This window comes from Ambystoma mexicanum, chromosome 10, assembly GCF_040938575.1.
Source record: "Ambystoma mexicanum isolate Mex_15411 chromosome 10, UKY_AmexF1_1, whole genome shotgun sequence".
In the NCBI taxonomy this organism is placed as follows: Eukaryota; Metazoa; Chordata; class Amphibia; order Caudata; family Ambystomatidae; genus Ambystoma; species Ambystoma mexicanum.
This window is the reverse complement of record NC_090932.1, coordinates 277061283-277081167: the sequence shown is the minus strand read 5'-3', so window position 1 is coordinate 277081167 and position 19885 is coordinate 277061283. Positions and strand designations below refer to the sequence as shown.

Sequence of the window (19885 nt, the reverse complement as noted above, 5' to 3'; positions counted from 1 at the left end):
CACTGGGAGCGCCGAACGGTCGGGCTCTACGGGTGCCAGGCAAGGCGCATCCTCCCCGGCGCCATCAACCACGAGCCAACGCTCTGGCTCGGGTAAGAGTAAGGCCGAGCACCCGGCGAAGCTCCTGGAGAGACCCCGGTCGAGCTCGAAGGCCCCATCGGAGGGGGAGCGAGGCGGTGACCCTCCCCCCCAAGGAGAAGGCGGTGAGCGCACCTAAGGTGGTGAAAGCCTTAATCCACCCGGCCAAGGCCTCTATCGAGACAGTCGTGGCGGCCCTGGCTCAGCCTGTGGAGGCTACACCAGTGGTGGCGACCTCGAGGGCCCAGAGTCTCCCTGCCACCGCGGAGGGAGTCTTCTTTCATGCCCATCGACAGGACCCCTGTGAAACCTCCGACGGAGAAGAAAAAGGGGGGGCAGGAGGTCGTCGTGGATTCGTCCTCAACCTCTGAGGAAGAGCTAATCGAAGTCTTAAGCCACAGCGTTGGCGTGGAAGAAGACCAGCCCATCGGGAGGGACTCCGACGTAGGAGACGACAAGAACGTCGAGGGTGCCAACAGGGCTCCTGACCGCCCGTCTGACTCCCCTCAACCAGTGCCGCAAGACAACTCGGCGGCCATTTTGTTGGCTATACAGTCCTTATGCTCGGAGATAAGGACGAGATTGCCATTACCACCAACGGAGGAACCTCTCCCGACGGGGGACCCTGAGCCAGGCCCTTCTGGAAGCCCCCTCCTAACAGAAGGATTCATCCTCCACCTCTTCAACTATCGCGCCCTGCTCAGCCCTCCTCGACCCGTGGGGATGATACAGGGACTGACGCGGCTGCGACGGGCACAGACGACGAGGTTTACGACGAGGATCTCCTGTCGTCACCTCCTCCCCGGGCTTCCCCGCCCGACGAGTTTGGATCGTTTCATGTCATGATCGCCAGGGCATCCGAGCTTTTCCAGCTTTGCCCGGAAGAGAAGGAAGGTTTCCTTTATCAACGGCGCGAGACCAAGAGGAAGACGGTCCTCGCTGTACCTCTACTGGACGATATCTGGGATGAGAGTCTCGCCCTCCTCAAGAACCCATCCACAACGCCTGCGAGGAGGGACCGGTACGAGAAGAAGTACCGGGTCCCGGACGCGGCTCCCTTGTGCCTTTGGGCACAGCCGGACTCGGTCGTCTCCGCGGCGGCCAGGAAGAAAGCAGGGGGAGAGGGGGGGCCTCAGCCTCTACATCAACCTCCCCGCCGGACGGCGAGGGAAAGAAATTGGACACGATGGGACGCAGTCATCTCATCGGCAGCGACAACGATTAAGGCTGCCAACGCCTTGGCTATCGTAGCCCGCTACGACATGGAGTTGTGGTACAACATCGCCCCCCTGCTGGACTTCTTACCAGACGACAAGAGGGCGGAGGCCCTAGAGATCTTGCAGGAAGGAGAAGTGGCGTCGGACCACGCCATTACGATAGCGACTGACATCGCTGACACTGGATTTCGCCAGTTGGGCAACAGCGTGTGCCTTAGACGGCGTGGATGGCTCAAGGCAACTGACTTCCGTCAGGACTTGCAGACCAGAGTCTTGGACATGCCGTTCGACGGAAACAACCTGTTTGGTAAAACAGTGGACGATTCCCTACAAGCCATCAAGACGGACACAGACGGCCCGGGCTCTTGGTTTTCTCCAGCAACGACGGCCGCCCTTTATGGGCGGCGGAGGCGAGCAGGGTGCCTCCAAGTTCCGGCGACGGATTTTTCACCTATCGTCAAGCGGCCCGTTCGTCGTCGCAAGAAGCCTACAGGGGACGAGGCAAGTCAGGCGGACCCCGCCGTCGTCGCCAAGCAGGGCAAGGCGGCAAAGCCTTGTCGAAGCAGGACTGAACCGGCCGTGGGGTCGGGCCCCCACCCAAGCACCCCGGTGGGAGGCCGGCTGGCGAACTTCGTCAGCGTGTGGGAGTCCATCTCCACCGTTGGGTGCTGGACGCCCTGGCCCAGGGTCACGCGCTCGAGTTTCTAAAGTGCCCGCGCGTCCCCCCCGTGGCCAGGAAGGAACATCACGTCCCTCAACTTCTCTTGGAGGTAAAGGCGATGCTCAAGAAAGGCGCCATCGAGCTCGTCCGAAAGAGGCTTCGGGGCTCTGGAGTTTACTCAAGATACTTCCTCGTGAAGAAGACGGGAGGATAGCGTCCCATCCTGGACCTACGACGACTGAACAAATTCATCAAGGCACAGAAGTTCCGGATGGTCACCCTCCAGCACGTCCTAGGTCAACTGGAGGAGGGCGATTTCCTGTCGTCGTTGGATTTGGAGGATACCTACTTCCATATCCCCATCCTAAAGGGACACCGAAAGTTTCTCAGATTCGTGGTCCAAGGGCGTCACTACCAGTTCAGAGCCCTTCCCTTCAGAATGAGGTTGGCACCCAGGGTGTTCACCAAGCGCCTCGCATCGGTGGCGGCGCGGCTGCGCCTGGAGGGGATCCACGTCTATCCCTACATGGACGACTGGCTCATCCGAGCAAAGACAAAGGAGCTTGCCGCAAAGCACACGGCGAGGACCGTCCAACTACTCACAGACCTGGGATTCTCCATAAACTACGCCAAGTCCCACCTGGTGCCCGCTCAAGACGCACTGTTTCTGGGAGCGAAGCTCGATACAGTGGCGCGTCTGGCCTCTCTGTCGGAGGAAAGGACGAGGGCCATCTTGGGCAAGTTGCAACGGATGCTGGTTGTGGACGCGGCCAGGGTGAGGTCAATCAAGTCCCTTCTCGGAATGATGTTGTCTTGCATTTATCTCATCCGCCTGTGCAGGCTTCGGATGCGCCCGTTACAGGAGTTCCTGGACGCTCGCTGGATCCAGACGACGGGCAGCTTCGAGGACAGGATCACACTCGACGAGAGCCTCCGACGAGCGATCCGGTGGTGGGAAACCCGCACTCATCTGACGGCGGGCATGGACTTCCAGACCCCTGGCCACCAGAAGACAGTGACCACGGATGCCTCCCTGGAAGGGTGGGGAGCGCACACCGAAAATCTGCACGCGAGGGGCCTTTGGACGGAGAAGTCCCTCCATATCAATGTCCTGGAACTCCGTGCAGTGTTTTGGGCCCTCAGGTCCTTTCTTCCGTCCCTCAAGGGCAAGGTGGTGAGGATCTTCACCGACACCACTACCACCATGTTCTACATCAGGAAGCAGGGCGGTACCAGATCCCCAGCCCTGTCCAAGGAGGCTCAGGATCTGTGGCATTGGGCCGTCTCCCAAGGGATGTTTCTGGTGCCGTTCCATCTGGTAGGGATAAAAACACCATCGCCGACTCGCTCAGCAGAGAGCTGTGCTCGTGCCACCAGTGGGAACTACGACCGGATCTAGTGGACCGCCTCTTCCGACGGTGGGGCACACCCCAGATCGATCTGTTCGCGACAGCGACAAACTCCAAGTGCCGGAGGTTCGCCAGCAGGTTTCCCCAGCCGAGGAGCATGAGCGATGCTTTCTCGTTCCCCTGGGAGGGCCTGTTCCTATATGCGTTCCCTCCATTGCCGCTGCTGATCCGGCTCATCAACCAGCTCAAGAGGTCACGGTGCAGGATGATCTTCGTCGCACCTGCGTGGCCGAGGCAGATATGGTTCCCGCACCTTCTGGACTTGTCAGCGTCCCCGTCAATCAAGCTGCCAGTGGACGTGGATCTTCTCTCCAGAGAAGGAGGCGCCATCCTCCATCACGACCCGAAGTCGCTGAACTTGCAGGCCTGGCTCCTGCAGCGTTAGAGTTTGGAGGTTACGACATACCGGCCGACTGCAGAGAGGTTCTTGCAAAGGCCAGGGCGTCCTCAACTCTTAAATACTACAGACACAAATGGAAGAGGTTCTCTGTCTGGTGCCACGCACAGAAGATTAACCCTCTACGGATTACTGCTCCTCAAGTTCTGCCGTACCTACTGACGCTGGCCAAGGCTGGACTGGCGCACGCTTCCATCAAGATTCATCTTGCTGCGATCTCCCGATACACCAGAACCACGGGATGGACGTCTTTGTGGTCTCATCGTCTGGTGAAAGAATTCATGAAGGGACTGTTCAGATCGTTCCCGCCGGTGAAGGCCCTGGCCCCGGCGTGGGAGCTCAACGTGGTGCTGACCAAGCTTATGGGACCTCCGTTCGAGCCTCTGCACTCAGCTCCGTTGAAGTTCTTGCCATGGAAAACAGCGTTTCTTGTGGCCATCACCTCCGCACGACGGGTGGGTGAGATCCAGGCCCTTTCCTGCAAGCCCCCGTACTTGACTTTTCACGACACGAGGGTAGTGCTCAGGACGCACCCCTCCTTCATGCCCAAGGTACCGTCGGACTTCCACCTCAACAAACCCTTGGTGTTGCCTGGTTTCTTCCCGTCGCCAGCTGAAAGGACTTTGCACTCGCTGGATGTGGCTAGAACGCTGAAGTTCTACGTGGACCACACGAAGAGTTTTTTCGGAAGACGTCAACTTTTTGTGAACTTTGGACCTGTCAATCAGGGGCAGGCTCTCTCGAAGGTTTCCATTTCCAGATGGCTCTCCGGCTGTATCATGTACTGTCATCGGTTGGCAAACGACCGCTGCCTGGCCATCCGAGAGCCCATTCCGCTAGAGCGATCGCAGCTACCACGGCATTCCTATCTGGTGTGCCCTTGTTGGACATCTGCAGGGCTGGTACGTGGAGGTCGACGCACACCTTCATGAAATTCTACTGCGTCGATCGGGATTCCAGGGAGGAGTCCAGGGTCGGCCAAGCAGTGCTGCGCAAACTGTTCGCCTAAGGTGAGCCTGGTGAGGAGGTAAGAATTGCTCAATGTTGAGTTTTGGGTATAATGCTTAATGTTGAGCCTTTGCCACCTCCCGTGATTGTGCATGTGTGCACTGCTATGTATTCTTTTATTCATAAGCATGTGAATCCATGCCAGACCCCATGCTGGAGAAGGAACAAGTTACTTACCTTACATGCATTCACATGCGAACCCTCCCGCCTACCCCTTTGCGGCTCTTCACTTGGTCATACTGCCACTTCACGTGCTACCAAATCTGAAGATGGCTGCCAGAGGCGGGTCTTAGCGAGAGGGCAGTCATTGGCTGTGGTCAGTATGACGCAGAGATCAGTGATTGGTTACTACTACGAAAGACAGATCAGAAACGAAACTGATACTGATTTTTCTTTACCGAGGATTCCCAGCCTGACGACGGGGAATATTCATGAGCATGTGAATCCATGCCAGACCCATACTGGAGAACAACAGTTACAGGTAAGTAACTTGTTCCTTAGCGGAGTCAGACATGACGCAGGTTGATACGGACGCGCTGGATGAGGCGCAAGGGGAATCAGGATGGCGATGACCAGCCCCTCTCTGTTAGGGCGTTCCATGACCGGGTACTGGACATGATGGCTCTTCTGGATGTTCCAGTACCTGCGGCACCCCCTCCGCAAGAAGGGGTGCTTTCGGGGGTTTTCACCTGGTCTCCTCAGGAGCATACCGGCTTGTTCTTGCAGAAGGACGTTTTGGCCGAGGTCCGCAAAGTCTGGGATAAGCCACACTGTGGACTGCATATTAACAAAAAGATTGACGCTCGTTATAGGCGTCTTACTTTGGAAGAGGTAGCCTTAGCGTTTTCCCGCTTCCTTCCTCCACAGTGGTGGCGGCCGCTACTCTTCAATCCAGACCGGCTTCAGCGTCTTCTACAGCGGCGGCTCAGGTTCTGGCCAAAGAGGACCAGCTGCTTGACCATTTCGGGAGGAAGATCTTTGCTAATTTGGCTCTGCAGTTGTGCCAGGCGAACGCAGAGCTCATTTTAGCGGGGGCAAATATGAAAATGTGGAAAGGTCTTTCTGAATTTGAGGAGTGCATTCCTGCGGACAAGCTGGACGATTTTAAGGCTGGCTTGTCAGATGCCAGAGTCCTGGCGCAGGATATGCTTAAGGCTGCGGCGCATCATGTCGACACCTTGGCTCGGGGCCTCCAGCTTGGCGTGGACACGTCTCGTCAGGCTTGGCTGCACACCACAAAGTTTTCCAAAGAGGTGCAGGATAAAGTTCTGGACCTGCTTTTTGACGGCAAAGAGCTGTTCCATTCTTCAATGGACGTAGAGTTGACTAAAACTAAGGACAGCACTCAGGCGGCCAGGTATTTGTCCGTTATAGTAAAACCACCTTTTAGGGCTCGGAGAAAGCCTTTGCAGCCTCAGTCTTACTCTGGTTTTTGGGGGTTTCTAGATCGAAAAACACGAGAGTCGATCCTCTAGCTGGAAACTGCCGTCGTCGTTAGCAGCGAGGCTGGTTTTTCTCTCGGTCCTCGGCCTCCTCCTCAAGGCGGTGGAACATGTTCCCCCTAGAGGAGCGAGGGGTGGGCGTCTACTCCCGTCTGTTCACGGTGCCCAAACCCAACCAGGCTGGCCTGCACACCATCCTAGACCTTTACCAATTCAACCATTGTCTTCCCCCAAGAGAAATTCAATATCACCCCTGGCCAGATAAAGTCCTCTTTACAGAAGGCCACTGGCTTAGTGTGGTGGACCTTCAGGATGCTTATATGCATATCCTCATGTGGAGCCCGCATTGGAAATGCCTACGGTTTTCAATGGGGGGCGGAGCATTTCCAGTTTCATATGCTCCTGTTTGGTTTCAGCTCGGCACAGCGTGTCTTTCCGAAGATGTCTGTCATCGAAGCTTATCTTCGGCTACAGGGTATCCATGTGTATCCATATTTGGAAGATTGGCTGCTGCGCAGTCCCTGTCCACTGAAAGCTTAGAGAAATCTTCAGTCTCTCCTCCAGCTCCTGTTCCATCTTGGGCTATTGGTGAACTGGCGCAAATCCTCCATGACGGTCTCTCAAAACTTGATTTTCCTGGGTTTTCGTTGGAACACGATCGATTACAGGGTGTACCTGACGGGGACAGAATGGTGCATCTGTTTGCCACGTGTCAGGTGTTTATGCAGTCGGAGAGCATGTCAGCCTGTTGGTTACAGAGGCTTCTGGGCCTCATGGCTTCGTGAGTGTTGGCTCTTCATCTTGCTCGTCTCAAGATGAGGCAGATGCAAATGGCTCTTCAGAGCTCATGGCTTCAAGCAATGGAGCCAGATTCCAAAATGATACTGGTTCCATCTTTCATGAGGACGGACCTCTTGTGGTGGTGGTTTCTCAGCAATCTGTCGGTGGCCGCTTTGACTGTCACAACGGACTCCTCCCTTCTGGGTTGGGGTGCGTCGCTGGATCATCAAGTTTCAGATCTTTGGTTGTCACAGGACAGACGTCTTCATATAAATTATTTGGAGCTTCTGGCGATATTCCTGGCGCTGAAGACGTTTAAGCCAGGCATTGTCAACAAGGTGATGTGTGGCTGCACAGACAATACAGTGTCCATGTTCTATATCAACAAGCAGGGGGGGTACCAGGTCTCCTCTTGTGCATCTTGCCATTCAGATTTGGGAATGGGCCATTCAGCATGGTATCTGGCTGGGAGCAGTTCACATCCCGGTCCAGCTGAATGTCGCTGCAGATGCCCTCAGCCGACGAGTAATTGTCAGCTACGAGTGGGAACTGAACACAGAGATACACTCAGACATTTTTCGCTGTTGAGGCACTCCAGAAGTGGACATCTTTGCGACTTCTACAAACCATAAGCTTCCCCTGTATGTCTCCAGGAACGGGCTTGGGGCCTCCTCGCTGGGGCGTGCTCTCGAAATTTCATGGCACAACTTAAGGCCTACACCTTTCCACCCCTTCCTCTGATCCATCGGGCACTTTGCAAGCTGAGGAACACTGAATTGCTATCTGTTGTTCATAGCCCCTTGGTGGCCAGCGAGGTATTGGTTTTTGGAGCTTCAGCATCTATCCGTGTACCCGCCGCTCAAGCTTCCACTGGTCCCTGACCTGCTTTTAGAGCGATCAACGGCTGTGGCACCCCTCCCCACAATTGTTCAGCTTGGCGGCTTGATGCCGGAGTTCAGATCTTTAGAGCGCTTCAATTTGTCCGCAGATAACATTGCATCAATCAAGCGGCCAGGAAGCCCTCAACAAGATCTCAGTATAGAAGTAAATGGCTACGCTTCTGTCACTGGTGTTTGGCTAGGCAGCTAGACCCCAGGGAGGCTACTATCGACATGGTCCTGTTTGTCTCAAATCTGGCAGAGTCTGGCATCCATGTCTTGTCGTGCAGGACATATTTTTCGGCTGTTGTGGCTTTTGTCCACTGAACAATGCTCCTTTTCACTGTCTAATCCGGTCATTAAAAGGCACTTTGTAGGCCTGATGCATCTTTATCCTCCTTTTCGCAATCTGCATCCAAGGTGGGATTTGAATGTGGTCCTTACGGCTATGTCATAAGCCTTTTGAGCCCATGGCTACTGTCGATTTTAAGTACCTTTCATGGAAAGTGTCCTTGATTTTTTTTTGACTTCGGCAAGGCGTGTAAGTGAGCTTCAGACCTTGTCGGTTGAACATTATTCCTTACTTTTCATAAAGATGGTTGTCCTGCGGACGAATCCCGCCTTTCTTTCTAAGGTGGTCTCAGATGTTCATCTGAATCATTCGATTTCTTTGCCTGTATTCTTCCCAGACCTGGTCTCAGAGGCGAAAAGGGTTCTGCACTGCCTGGACCTTAGAAGAGCTCTTAAGTTCTATCTGGACAGAACCTCTGAGCTTAGGAACTCTTGCAGCTTTTTGTGACTTCCAGAAATCCGCAAGGGAAGCCGGCCTCGAAAGCGACAATCTCTCGGTGGATCGCGGCCTGTATTTCGGAGGCGCATACCATTCAGGGTCTTCGTTCCCCAAAAGGAATCCATGCTCCTCTTGTGCGGGGCAAGGCGGCCGCCGTTTTCTTCCAAAAATGTGTTCCCTGGGAGACCATCGCGAAAGCGGCTATGTGGGCCTACCCATCGGCTTTTTGTAAGCATTACTGTCTGGATCGGAGCTCCAGGGCGGAGGCTTAGTTTGGTCAAGCTGTGCTTAACCTATTTCAGTAAGGAGTTTCCATCCACCCGTAATTCCTGTGAGGAGTGCTTGGGAAGCTCCCTAAGTATGGAGGAAAGGGGACGGGACGTAGGAGTATAATAAAGTTGCACACCGTAGTGACTACCTTACTCCTAGTCCATAGTCCCTTTTCCTCCATACGCCCGCCTGCCGTCCTCTCTAATAAGGTTCCTTGGTTATTGCTTAAAGGCCATAGACCTGGCGGTAGAAAAGGACTGATGTGCGATGCGCTGGCCGGAGCTAAGGAGGGCGGGTTTACGGCTGCGTGCGGTACCCCGCGTAAAAAGAGCAACACATTTTTGAAAAATGTGTTGCTTTTTACAAAGTTTTCCGGTCCCGTCCCACAGGACGGGGGAATATAAGTATGGCGTAAAGGGGACTATGGACTAGGAGTAAGGTAGTCACTACGGTGAGTAACTTAATTGTGAATCCATGCCAGTCCCCATGCTGGAGATGGAACAAGTTACTTACCTATAACTGTTGTTCTTCAGCATGGGTCTTGCATGGATTCACAGGCAAACCCTCCTGCATATACCCCCTCTGCGGCTCTTCTCTTGGACCTAATGCCACTTTACGTGCTACCAAATCTGAAGATTTCTGCCAGAGGGGCTTGGGTAGAGGGCAGCCATTGGCTGGGGGCAGTATGATCTAGAGACCAGTGATTGGTTGTTAGGAGCAAGTCCGTTTGTAAGTGAAACAGTTTTTTTCTTTTACTGAGAATTCCCAGCCTAACGACGGGCAATATTCATAGCATGTGAATCCATGCCAGACCCCTGCTGGAGAACAGTTAAAGGTAAGTAACTTGTTCCTTTGATATATTTCAAATACAGTAGCTATTGTAAAGTATTTGAACTGTATTAAGTGATAGAAATACATTTTTAACATGTTAATGTTACTTGCAGGCACTTTGTTGACCACTCATTCACCAACTCCAGTAGCCCCTCATCAAGTTACAATGCCCACATATCGGGCTCCAGGGACACCGACTTACAGTTATGTGCCCCCGCAGTGGTGATTACCCTGGCATTGTAAGTGAAATAATTGTATGACCTTTTAATAATTTGTTTTTGCAATTGATTTAAATGTTAGACCTCTACTGATGAAAACCTCCTTTGTGACTTATGCAGAGTAGGTGTTGCACATTGGTCCAGTGTGCAGAATGTTCATTCACATCATTTTGTAGTTTGCACTATCGAAATATATAAACCCATGCAGATAATGATTCAACTTGTTGATAAATGCATTCAGCACATGTATAAACCACGAAATTACTTTTGCAACTTGAATGTGTTACTGATCCACATGCTTTGAAGATTCCAAATTCTCTGGGTATTTTCATTTCTCTGAGATGGATTTCCAAAATGTGGCCTAGTGGAGAGATTGTAGGAAGCCAATCTAGTTATGATGAACCGAGAGCTCTTTGAGGTTTGCCAAAACCCAATGAAGGTACATGGATGAGCAGTCCAGGCTTAGTCTCAGTGATGGTAGGGTCAGGGGTCCTCACTGACTCCACACAGAATAGCACACAATAATTCAGTTTAGAAAGTTGTAAAAAGGTATTTTAGGCCTATAGAACATACAGAAAGAAAAGTGCAAGTAGTTCTAACCCACAGTACTCTAGTTTGATGTCTATAAAGTGAACCCAATGGGGAATGTATACATTTGCAATAATCTTACCTGCATTGCTTGATGAAGGTATGTAGATGCAATTAAATGATTCGATCACAAGAACGATATCAACTTTTCAGAAGTCCAAACCCTAAGATGAATGGGGCTTGGACTCCAACACAATGTTTCTTTACAGGTATGTGTTCTATTTAGAAAGGATGCAATGGGCTTGTGGCGGTGATTAGTTTTCCAGCTTGGGGTCTGGTGTGTATTCACATCCTCGTGAATGTTCCTAGTCAGACCAGGAATCCTTGGTAAAAACGGTTTCACTTTCACAACTGTAGTTCTCCTCTAAACCAATCACTGAGCTCTATCATACTGCCCAAGCCAATGACTGCCCTCTCTCTAAGCCTCTCCTGGTTGCCATCTTAATATTTTTACCACACTTTCAAGTGTTGGGGGGAGTCCTGTTTTGCTCTGTGAGCTGTTTTACGTGCTTTAAACATTTTTTTTTCTATTTTTGCTCAAATAGAGCATGCATGCTCTTTCTTTCCTTCCGCTGACAAGTGGGGATATGTTTGTCAGTGAATTTAAACATCCCTCAAAGGCAAGAATCGTAAAGTTTCATCGAAGATTCCAGAAGGCCATCAGGCCTACTCCACACTCTGAACCATGTTGGAAGAGAAGAGAGAGGGGGGTTGGCTTTTCAAGCTCTGATCCAGCTGCGGAATGTGTTTGTGGAGGACAAACCCCCTCCAGTGTCTCCGTCTGGATCACAGCGGATTGTGAAATCTGCCTCTGGTTCCTCAAGCAAACCCTTAAGGATGGTCACAGGCTGGGGGCGTGACTCAGCGCCAAGGCCTCTGCCCCATGCAGCAAGCAGGGGCATGCCTCACCCAGCACTGTCCGTTCCAATGAGCAGGCTTCTAAGTACTTTGAGTGCGCTCCACCGTGGTTGGCGGGAAGTGGGGGGCGGCCACCCAAGACGAGGCCAAGCACTGCAAGTCTGTTTCCGTTGTGGTCGCCGCGCAAGCAGGGCACGCTCATTCTCAATCGCTCCAGTTCCTCAAAGAAGAAATCGGCTAACCTGGCGAAGCTGCAGGAAATGTCAGGAAAGACTAAGGGGACCGACCTATCCCAGAAGGCCCAGGTGAAGCCATCGATAGTTGGTGGCGGCCACCGTCTCAAACGGGTAGCTCTGGCAATGCCCACAGTGTCCCTATGCCTGAGGCGAGATGCGTTGGCCAAGCCGGTGGAGAGTACCCCAGAGAAGACTGCGATATTTAACCCGACCCCTCAGGATGCAAAAAGTGTGGGGGAGTGGAGAGGCCTCAACTGTACTCCAGGGCTCAGTTATTTCTTCCTCGGACGAGGAGGACCAGTGTTTGTACACACAGTCCAGGAGGACGGCGCTTGGAGGGGGCGGAGACGCTGGAAATGCCGACGGCAGCGCTGGGCCCAGTAGTCCGGCCGCCCGACCCCCTCCATGGGATGTATGGCTGGACATTTTTTCGACCCTACGCACCCTAGTGTCCGAAAATCAGAAAAGGATGCCAACGACACCACTGGCCCCAGCCCGGCTTCCGGCGAAAAAGAGGAAGCAGCACCCTACGTCGCTGCATCAACCTTCACGCGTCCCCCCCCTCTCACTGGACACTGGGACAGATACAGCGACTACGAACACAGAAGACATGGCCACGGCGGGCGCTTCGTCGCAGCCAAGGGCTTCTCCCCCCATACGAGGTAGGGTCTTTCCATGCCATGGTCGCCAGAGCATCCAAACTCTCAACTGACGCTAGAAGAGACCAAAAAGGAAGGTTTCCTCTTCTGACGCCGTGAAGCCAGGACGACTACCATTGTGACGGTTCCTCTCCTGGACGATGTTTGGGAGGAGGGCCTAGCTTTGATGAATACGGCCACGGCCACGGCCAATGGGGATCGGCTGGAGAAAAAAATACTGGGCGCCGTAGTCTGCACCCAGGTGCCTTTGGCCTACGTTTTGCAGCATTCCCCAGACTTGGTGGTTGCGGTGGCGAGGATGAAGAAGTTTAACCCTTTCATCCTCCGTCCCTCCGGACAGCGAGGGGAAGAAGTTGGATGCCATGGGGAGAAAGGTGATTTACTTGGCAGCATCAACAGTCAGACAGCCAACACACTTAGAATCCTGGCCAGGTACGACAGGGAACTGTGGTATAAGATGGCCCTGATTCTTGAGTTCCTGCCTGACGACAAACTGGTCGATGCAATCTCCATCCTTCAGGAAGGGTAGGTGGCATCGGACCATGCCATCACAGTGGCCCTACACATCGCAGACACTGGGTTCCAGCCATTGGGGAGCGGTGTCTGCCTCCGTTTTCGTGGCTGGTTGAAAGCCACCAACTTGGGACAGGGGGGTCCAGATGAGGGTGCTGGACATGCCTTTCAACAGGGACAACCTCTATGGGAAGGCTGTCGACAAGTCGATGCAGGCCATTAAGACTGACACAGATGGCCCGTGGCCTGAGCACTGTTCAGCAACACCGCTCTTCCTTTCGTGCCGCTGGCGGGAGGTCCGGCAGATCTTTGAAAGTGTGGCCGTCCAAGGTTTTAGGTGGAGGCGGGCAACTTAACCGGCCGGCTGTTGGGCTTAGTCAACGAGTGGAAGATCTCCACTGACCGATGGGTGCTGGACGCTCTCGCCCACTGACCCACTCTAGAGTTGCAGCAAAAGTGTCCACGAATACCTCTGGTGGCCCGACATGAGCAGCACATCCCTCGGCTGTTACAGGAAGTAAGGACCATAAGAAAAGGGGCGATAGAGCTGTTTCCAAAGCAGCTATGGAGTCTATTCCAGCCCTCCAGCCTCTTTTCCTTTGCAGGTGGGAAGCAGGTGCAAATGGATCTAGGTCACGTGGCCTAAGCCCCGCCCACCTTAGCCCTGCCTCTTCCTTTTGCTCTGAACTCTTAGGTCAAGGGCGTCTCTCGCCCAGGCGTCTGAAGGGCAGGCGAAGAAAAGGGCAATTCCTGTTTGGGCCTGTTCAGACCTGGAGGACCCGGGGCCCGAACCCCTGCCACTGGTCAACCCCACCTCTGGTCCCCCGTGATGTTCCGTAGTGCCCCCCCTCTTCTCGCATACAGGAGTTGCCAGTTTTGCTTGATAATTGGACTCTGCCACTCTTGCGGATCGCTCACCAGAGAAGGAGGCACAATCCTGCATCACGATACAGGATCGCTGAACCTGAGGACTTGGCTCCTGCAGCCCTAGAGTTCGTTGCTGGCGGAATGCAGGGAGGTCCTTGCCAGAGCGTCATCGACTCTTAAGTGCTACGGACAAAAGTGGAAGCATTTTGCTACGTGCTGCCGGGCGCAGAAGATCAACCCTCTAAGGGTCACTTCCCGCAGAGTCTTCTGTACTTGTTGTCCTTGGCCAAGACGGGGCTGGCACACGCTTCTATCAAGGTGCATCTGGCTGCGATCTGCCGCTACACCAGTTCTCCAGGACGGTCTTCTCTTTGGTCCCACCGTTTTGTCAAAGAGTTCCTCAAAGGACTGTTTCTATGGTTCCTGTTGGTGAAGGCTCCTGCCCCGGCATGGGAACTGAACGTGGTGCTGACAGGGAGTGTGGGGGGGTTGGGGGGGGGGGGGAAGACGGGGACTTTTTCGGGCCTATGCATCAGGCCCCTCTCAAGGTCCTCATGGAAAACTGCTTTCCTGGTGACCATCACCTCTGCCAGGAGGATAGGTGAGATCCGGGCCCTTTCCCGCAAACAGCCACATCTGACTTTTCAAAAGTCGAGGGTGGTGCTGCGGATGCACCCCTCCTTTATGCCAAAGGTTCTGTCGCAAACAAGCCTTTGGTGTTGCCTGTGTTCTCTCTGCAACTTTTGTTGCCTGCTGAATGGACTTTGCACTCGCTGGATGTTGCTCGTGCTGTTTTCGGAAGATGTCTCAACTGTTTGTGATCTTTGGTCCTGGGAACCATGGGAAGGACTTGTTCATGGCTTCCATCTCCAGGTGGCTTTCCGGCTGCATTGCGCACAGTCCTCTCTTGGCAAACCGGCGGTCCGAGGGCCCATTCCACCAGAGCGATCGCTGCAACGACAGCGTTCCTGTCTAGTGTACCCCTGCTGGACATCTGCAGGGCTGCTACGTGGAGGTCTATGCACACCTTCACAAGATTCTACTGCGTCAACAGGGATTCCAGGGAGGAGTCCAGGGTTGGCCAAGCAGTGCTACGCAACCTGTTCACTTGAAGGTGAGCCTGTTCCGGAGGTAAGAGTATTTGCTTCTGTTGAGCCTTGCCACCTCCTCTGGTTGCATTACGTTGTTGTACTACTATGTATTCTTTATTCATGAGCATGTGAATCCATGCCAGACCCCCATGCTGGAAAAAGAACAAGTTACTTACCTGTAACTATTGTTCTCCAGCATGGGTCTGGCATGGATTCACATGCGAACGAACCCTCCCTCCTACCACTCTGCGGCTCTTCTTGGTCATACTGGCACCTTACGTGCTTACCAAACCTGAAGATGCCTGCCAGAGGAGGGGCTTAGGGAGAGGGCAGGCATTGGCTGGGGCATTATGACCCAGAGTACAGTGATTGGTTTAGTGGAGAAATAGTTTGTAAGTGAAACTGTTCTTTCTTTTTACAGAGGATTCCCGGTCTGACGAGGAATATTCATGAGCATGTGAATCCATGCCAGACCCTTGCTGGGGAACAATAGTTAAGTAACTTGTTCCTTCCAGTGATAAAATTGACCTGCATCAGGGGATTCTTCCTCCTCCGTCAAAGCACTCACCATCTGGAACTCCCTCCCATTAACTATTTGCTGCATAGAGGACTACCTTGCCCTCGAGGCACTCAAAACCTAGCTCTTCCCTAAGACGCCCTTAATTCGGATCTCGCACGCAACTCTAAAGCTTGCTGCCACCCACCCTTGCTCGTGGGGAATTTGTGCGCACAAGAGGAATAGATTATGTGGGTCTTGGCACTTCTTCCCATGCCCACATGATGCGCACTGCAGTTCTAACACCAGTATGCTTCAGTCTATCGGACGCTCATGCACTGCATCCCACCGAATAGAGTCCCTCTAAAAATGTAGCCCAGCTGTTCACATAGCTGCACAGGTGCACAAGTACATCTTGCCCTAAAACATAAATTGCCCTCTACCCCAAGCTTACGGTCCATAGAATACAGCAGTTGAATGCAGAATTCAGTCCAGCATTTCACATAGCTTGACTCTGACAAGTTGACAAACCCGTCCTCGTGCCTTTGGGATATGGGCTGCTGTTGGAGACCTATACATTCTACCAATCTTCGATCTGGCTATAAATGCACACATGCATTTTACCACTCTCGTTACGTTCAACACAGACTACAGTCTTCCAAAGGGCGTTCATCCTCACAGCACTTGTAGGCCATACCATGGCAGCAGGTGCTATATAAATACTGCATAATCTGTCACTCTCTGAATCACCCCCCACTCCTCCCCTCCCTACTCCTCTTTCTCCAGCATGGGGTCTGGCATGGATTCACTGTCGGGCTGGGAATCCTCGGTAAAGAGAATCTGTTTCAGTTTCACTTCTGAACTGTCTTTCTCCTAACAACCAATCGCTGGTATCTGGGTCATACTGCCCCCAGCCAATGACTGCCCTCCACCTAAGCCTCTCCTCTGGCAGCCATCTTCAGATGTTTGTAACTGCACAGTCAAGTGTTAGGAGTCCTCGTGCAATAGCTCTCAAGCATTTACTGCGTTTTGCGATTAAGAATTTTGCTCTATTTTTCCAGTCAATCGAGCCTCAAGCACCATCGATCTATCATCCGATTAACCATGACCAGTTTTCGGATTCTTCAGCGCCCCTCAAGGGTGATTTTTCATTGAGCTTCGTCTTTCTAGGATTCCAGAAGCTTCTTCCAGGCCTACCCTGCGTGGACATGGCAGAGGGGAGAAGGGAGACGCGACGCCTCTATTCAGGATTTGTCCAGGATGCAGCCTGCAGAACATCTACTTGGACGATGGGCATTCCGTGTGCCTCTACTGCCTGCATTCCGACCAAACTCGCGTGGAGGATGACTGTGCGTTTTGCCAGGAGATGGTCCCCTGCACGATGAAGGATCGGCGCAGGTGTCTCACGGAGTGGCTTCAGGCCAAGGCCCCTGCTATGGGTGAGTCCCGGCAGAATGCCTCTCCCAGCCACAAGAAGAAATCTGAGCGGTCTTCTAAGACCTTTGAGGGCGCCCTGACGACGGGGGCCCAACATAAGGCCAAGCACTGCGAGTCCGGGGGGCACCGAAAGCGCTGTTGCGATCCGCTTCCCGGCGGCCAGGGCAGGTCTTGGGGCGAATTCTCAAGTGTTAATTCCCTTCACCTTAGACCCCCAGCAACTTTGCTGGATTTTTGAGGACTTGATTTTTTACCTGAAAAGAGTGAGCCTTCTTTTCCACTCTTTCGTGTATTTTGATGTGTGTTTTACTCTTGTGGTGTTTGATTATGGAGTTTTAAGTTGACTCCATAGGCATCTTTTCATGTTACACAGCACCCTCCGTGCAGTGACACAGTGATGTCTTTTTAGACTTCCCAAAGGTTTAAATACCTTCTCTGGGATAAACTACCGTTTCCCAGAGATTAAGGTTAAATTGACTTAACTAGTCTTTTTAAATTCCTAGGTCCAGCGCACACTATCTTCCTGTAGAGTGCTGGAGGGGTTACCTAGTATCCCCTGTGTCTAAATACTCATGTAGCAGTCAAATCCTACCCTTTTCTATCGAAATGGCTGGTGGCAGTGGTTTTACAACAAACTACCATGATTCTTTCCGACCGTGAACACTGGTAGCCAAGAATTGCGGGAGCCATGTTTTTCAAGATGGCACATTAAGCCCCCTTTGTTTAAACATGTCCCGGTCGTCTTTTCGCAATTTCTTTTTGGAAAGGTCCTTCTATTGTGTGTCTGCGCGCCAAACTAGGTTTGGTCCCTTTGTTTCTATGCCTTTGGTGGGCTTCAGGACTGAAGACCGCCTCTGGCGCCTGAGTGTCTGGAGTGGGCAAGAAGGGAGGGAGGTGCCTCAAACTCCATGTGCTTAGTCTCCTAGGAGACCCAAATGGAGTGATTGGCTGGCTGGCTGGCTGGCTGGCTGGCTGGCTGGCTGGCTGACTGTCAAGGACAGCCACCCTGCTGGGTGAGTGGCAACTAGGCTGGAATGAAAGGGAGTACTGTTTAAAAGGCGAGTCTCGTGGACTGGAAAGCAGTTGACCGCTGGAATGAAAGAACCGAAGATGAGCTGGAAGAGGACTGCTGCTGCAACTCCTGGACTGTTGGTTTGCCCGGTGAAGCCCTGCTGCAGGTCCGAATTGGCAATTTCATCCCAACAGAGAAGCCCTTTCAAGGACGACTTCTTCCTTTGAGTTGGTGGGACCAATCATCAACCCGTATGCCACCTGGCTACCATTCTCTGAGCTGGTTAGGATTAACCAGGGGGAAGGACACCAGCTAGTGTGCTTGATGACGGCTATTCGAACCGAAGCGACTCCATTGTCAGCGTTTTCTGACGATCCCGTGCGGGAGTCCCCAGAAGTCCTCCCTCTTGTCCCCACGACTGAAGCTCAGGAACAATGTGATCTGCAGGAACTGCCAGGAACCAACGTCTTCAGCTGCATCTTTTGCTTCATATTAAGGTACAGTGCCAACCCGATTCCGAGAACTTGCCTCTTGCGGTGAAAGTTTGTGGAACTTTCCCAACTTGAAGGTCTAATCCGCTTGTGACCCAACATATGATTATTTTTCGTACAAACTACTTCTGAGAACTTTGGCGCAGACTTAACCGTTTACTTCAAGAACTTTTTCCTATCCAAGACACTAGTCCATTGACTTTGGCCTAGGCCTTTTGAACTGAAGCGAGTCTTCTAGTGAACTAAAACTATTTTCACTGCCTAAGAAAGTATTTGTGATCTATTCTGCTAACTTGTGCCTTTTTCCTCCCATTGAAAGGAACTGAAATGCTGTTTTGCTCCTATTTCAGGGGAGCCTAATTTGTTCCGAAACGTATTGGTTTGCTATGAAGTGCGTTTGTATATAATAAGCTGCCTCCTTCTAGTGAATGTTTTCTAAATGATTGTGTAATAAATTAATAAGTGTTTTACCAAGAAACCGAGTGTCTACACGAACCACTATGATTGTAAGACCTTGTAAGAAAATAACAGTCTACAAACCAACGAGACCCCTCCGATCAAGCAACGAAATCCACCTGGAACTCAAACCATACCTTAAGAAAAAACTTGGAGGCACCTACTTCCACAAATTAGCAGCAAAAACCTGGAACATCCCAAAAGAAATGAAAATTGAAGATCACCTAAAATTCAGGAAATCACTAAAAACCTGGCTCTTTAACACCACAGACTAAACGTGGAAACCAAAACCGGAAAAAGGATGACTAAGCCGGAAAGGACAGACATCCCTGACCCGCGAGGACAGCCTCCCACGGCACCTGGACGGGTGACACCGGATAGACTGGAACACAGGCGGCACGCACAGAGACTGAGTCAACTATCCCAGACAATCCCACCAACACTTTCGCCCGCCCCTTAGTTACCGCCAGGTACCACAGTAGCATGGAATTGTCGAGATATTGGCAATCAACCTATGTGAGAGAGACTGCAAACCTTTGGGTATGAGGTAATTTTGTTGATTTTACAAAATAATCAGAGCCAAAAAATGCTCACACAATTTATCAATCTTAAAGGGTGCAGGGGAGAAAAAAACTGACTCTGGTATCAGAAAGTCACATATATCATTGAAACAAAGTTCCTATTGTTAAATAGGAACTCCCGTCCCCTGCACACCAATTGGTATTGGAAATCAAAATTCCAAACAATATTTAAATAGCTTAAGTAATTCAAATCAGTTTTGTCTTTAGGTGACCAAGTTTTGTTGTGACAGTTGTTTCAATAATATTCAAGGATACAAGCAATCAAGAATGTTTTTAATCAAAATAAGAGTTCAATTCACTCAATAGTATTAAATTAATCCTGTGCTCTACGCATTTCGAGAGTAAACCTCTCTTCAGGAGAAATACATCATATTTTTCACAGAATAATTTCAATGAAAATACTTTAAACAACACTATGTTTAAGTTTCTTTTGACAAAGGAATTTTTTGACACATTATTTTACCAATTAAATAGCTGCCTATTTTACATTTAATATAGACATGATGGCATTTTTCAACTAATGTCTTGTCTTCAAAAAGATCATTTGACTGTGGGGTAATGGAAACATCATCTCGTGGCACAATTCTCTGAGAATCTGTGGAGGATAATACATATTAGTGT

At 51.7% G+C, this 19885-nt stretch overlaps 1 protein-coding gene across 6 annotated transcripts in view; it reads left to right on the top strand.

The window, feature by feature from the left end:
- FAM168B (family with sequence similarity 168 member B) overlaps positions 1 to 19885 on the top strand; it is a 270782-nt gene that overhangs the window by 209736 nt on the left and 41161 nt on the right. For all 6 annotated transcript variants that reach the window (XM_069617841.1, XM_069617843.1, XM_069617842.1 and 3 more), the window contains exon 6: positions 9875 to 10000. In XM_069617841.1, coding sequence (XP_069473942.1) covers positions 9875 to 9987 — 113 coding nt within the window. In that variant the 3' untranslated portion in view covers positions 9988 to 10000. The remainder of the gene's footprint in view (positions 1 to 9874; positions 10001 to 19885) is intronic.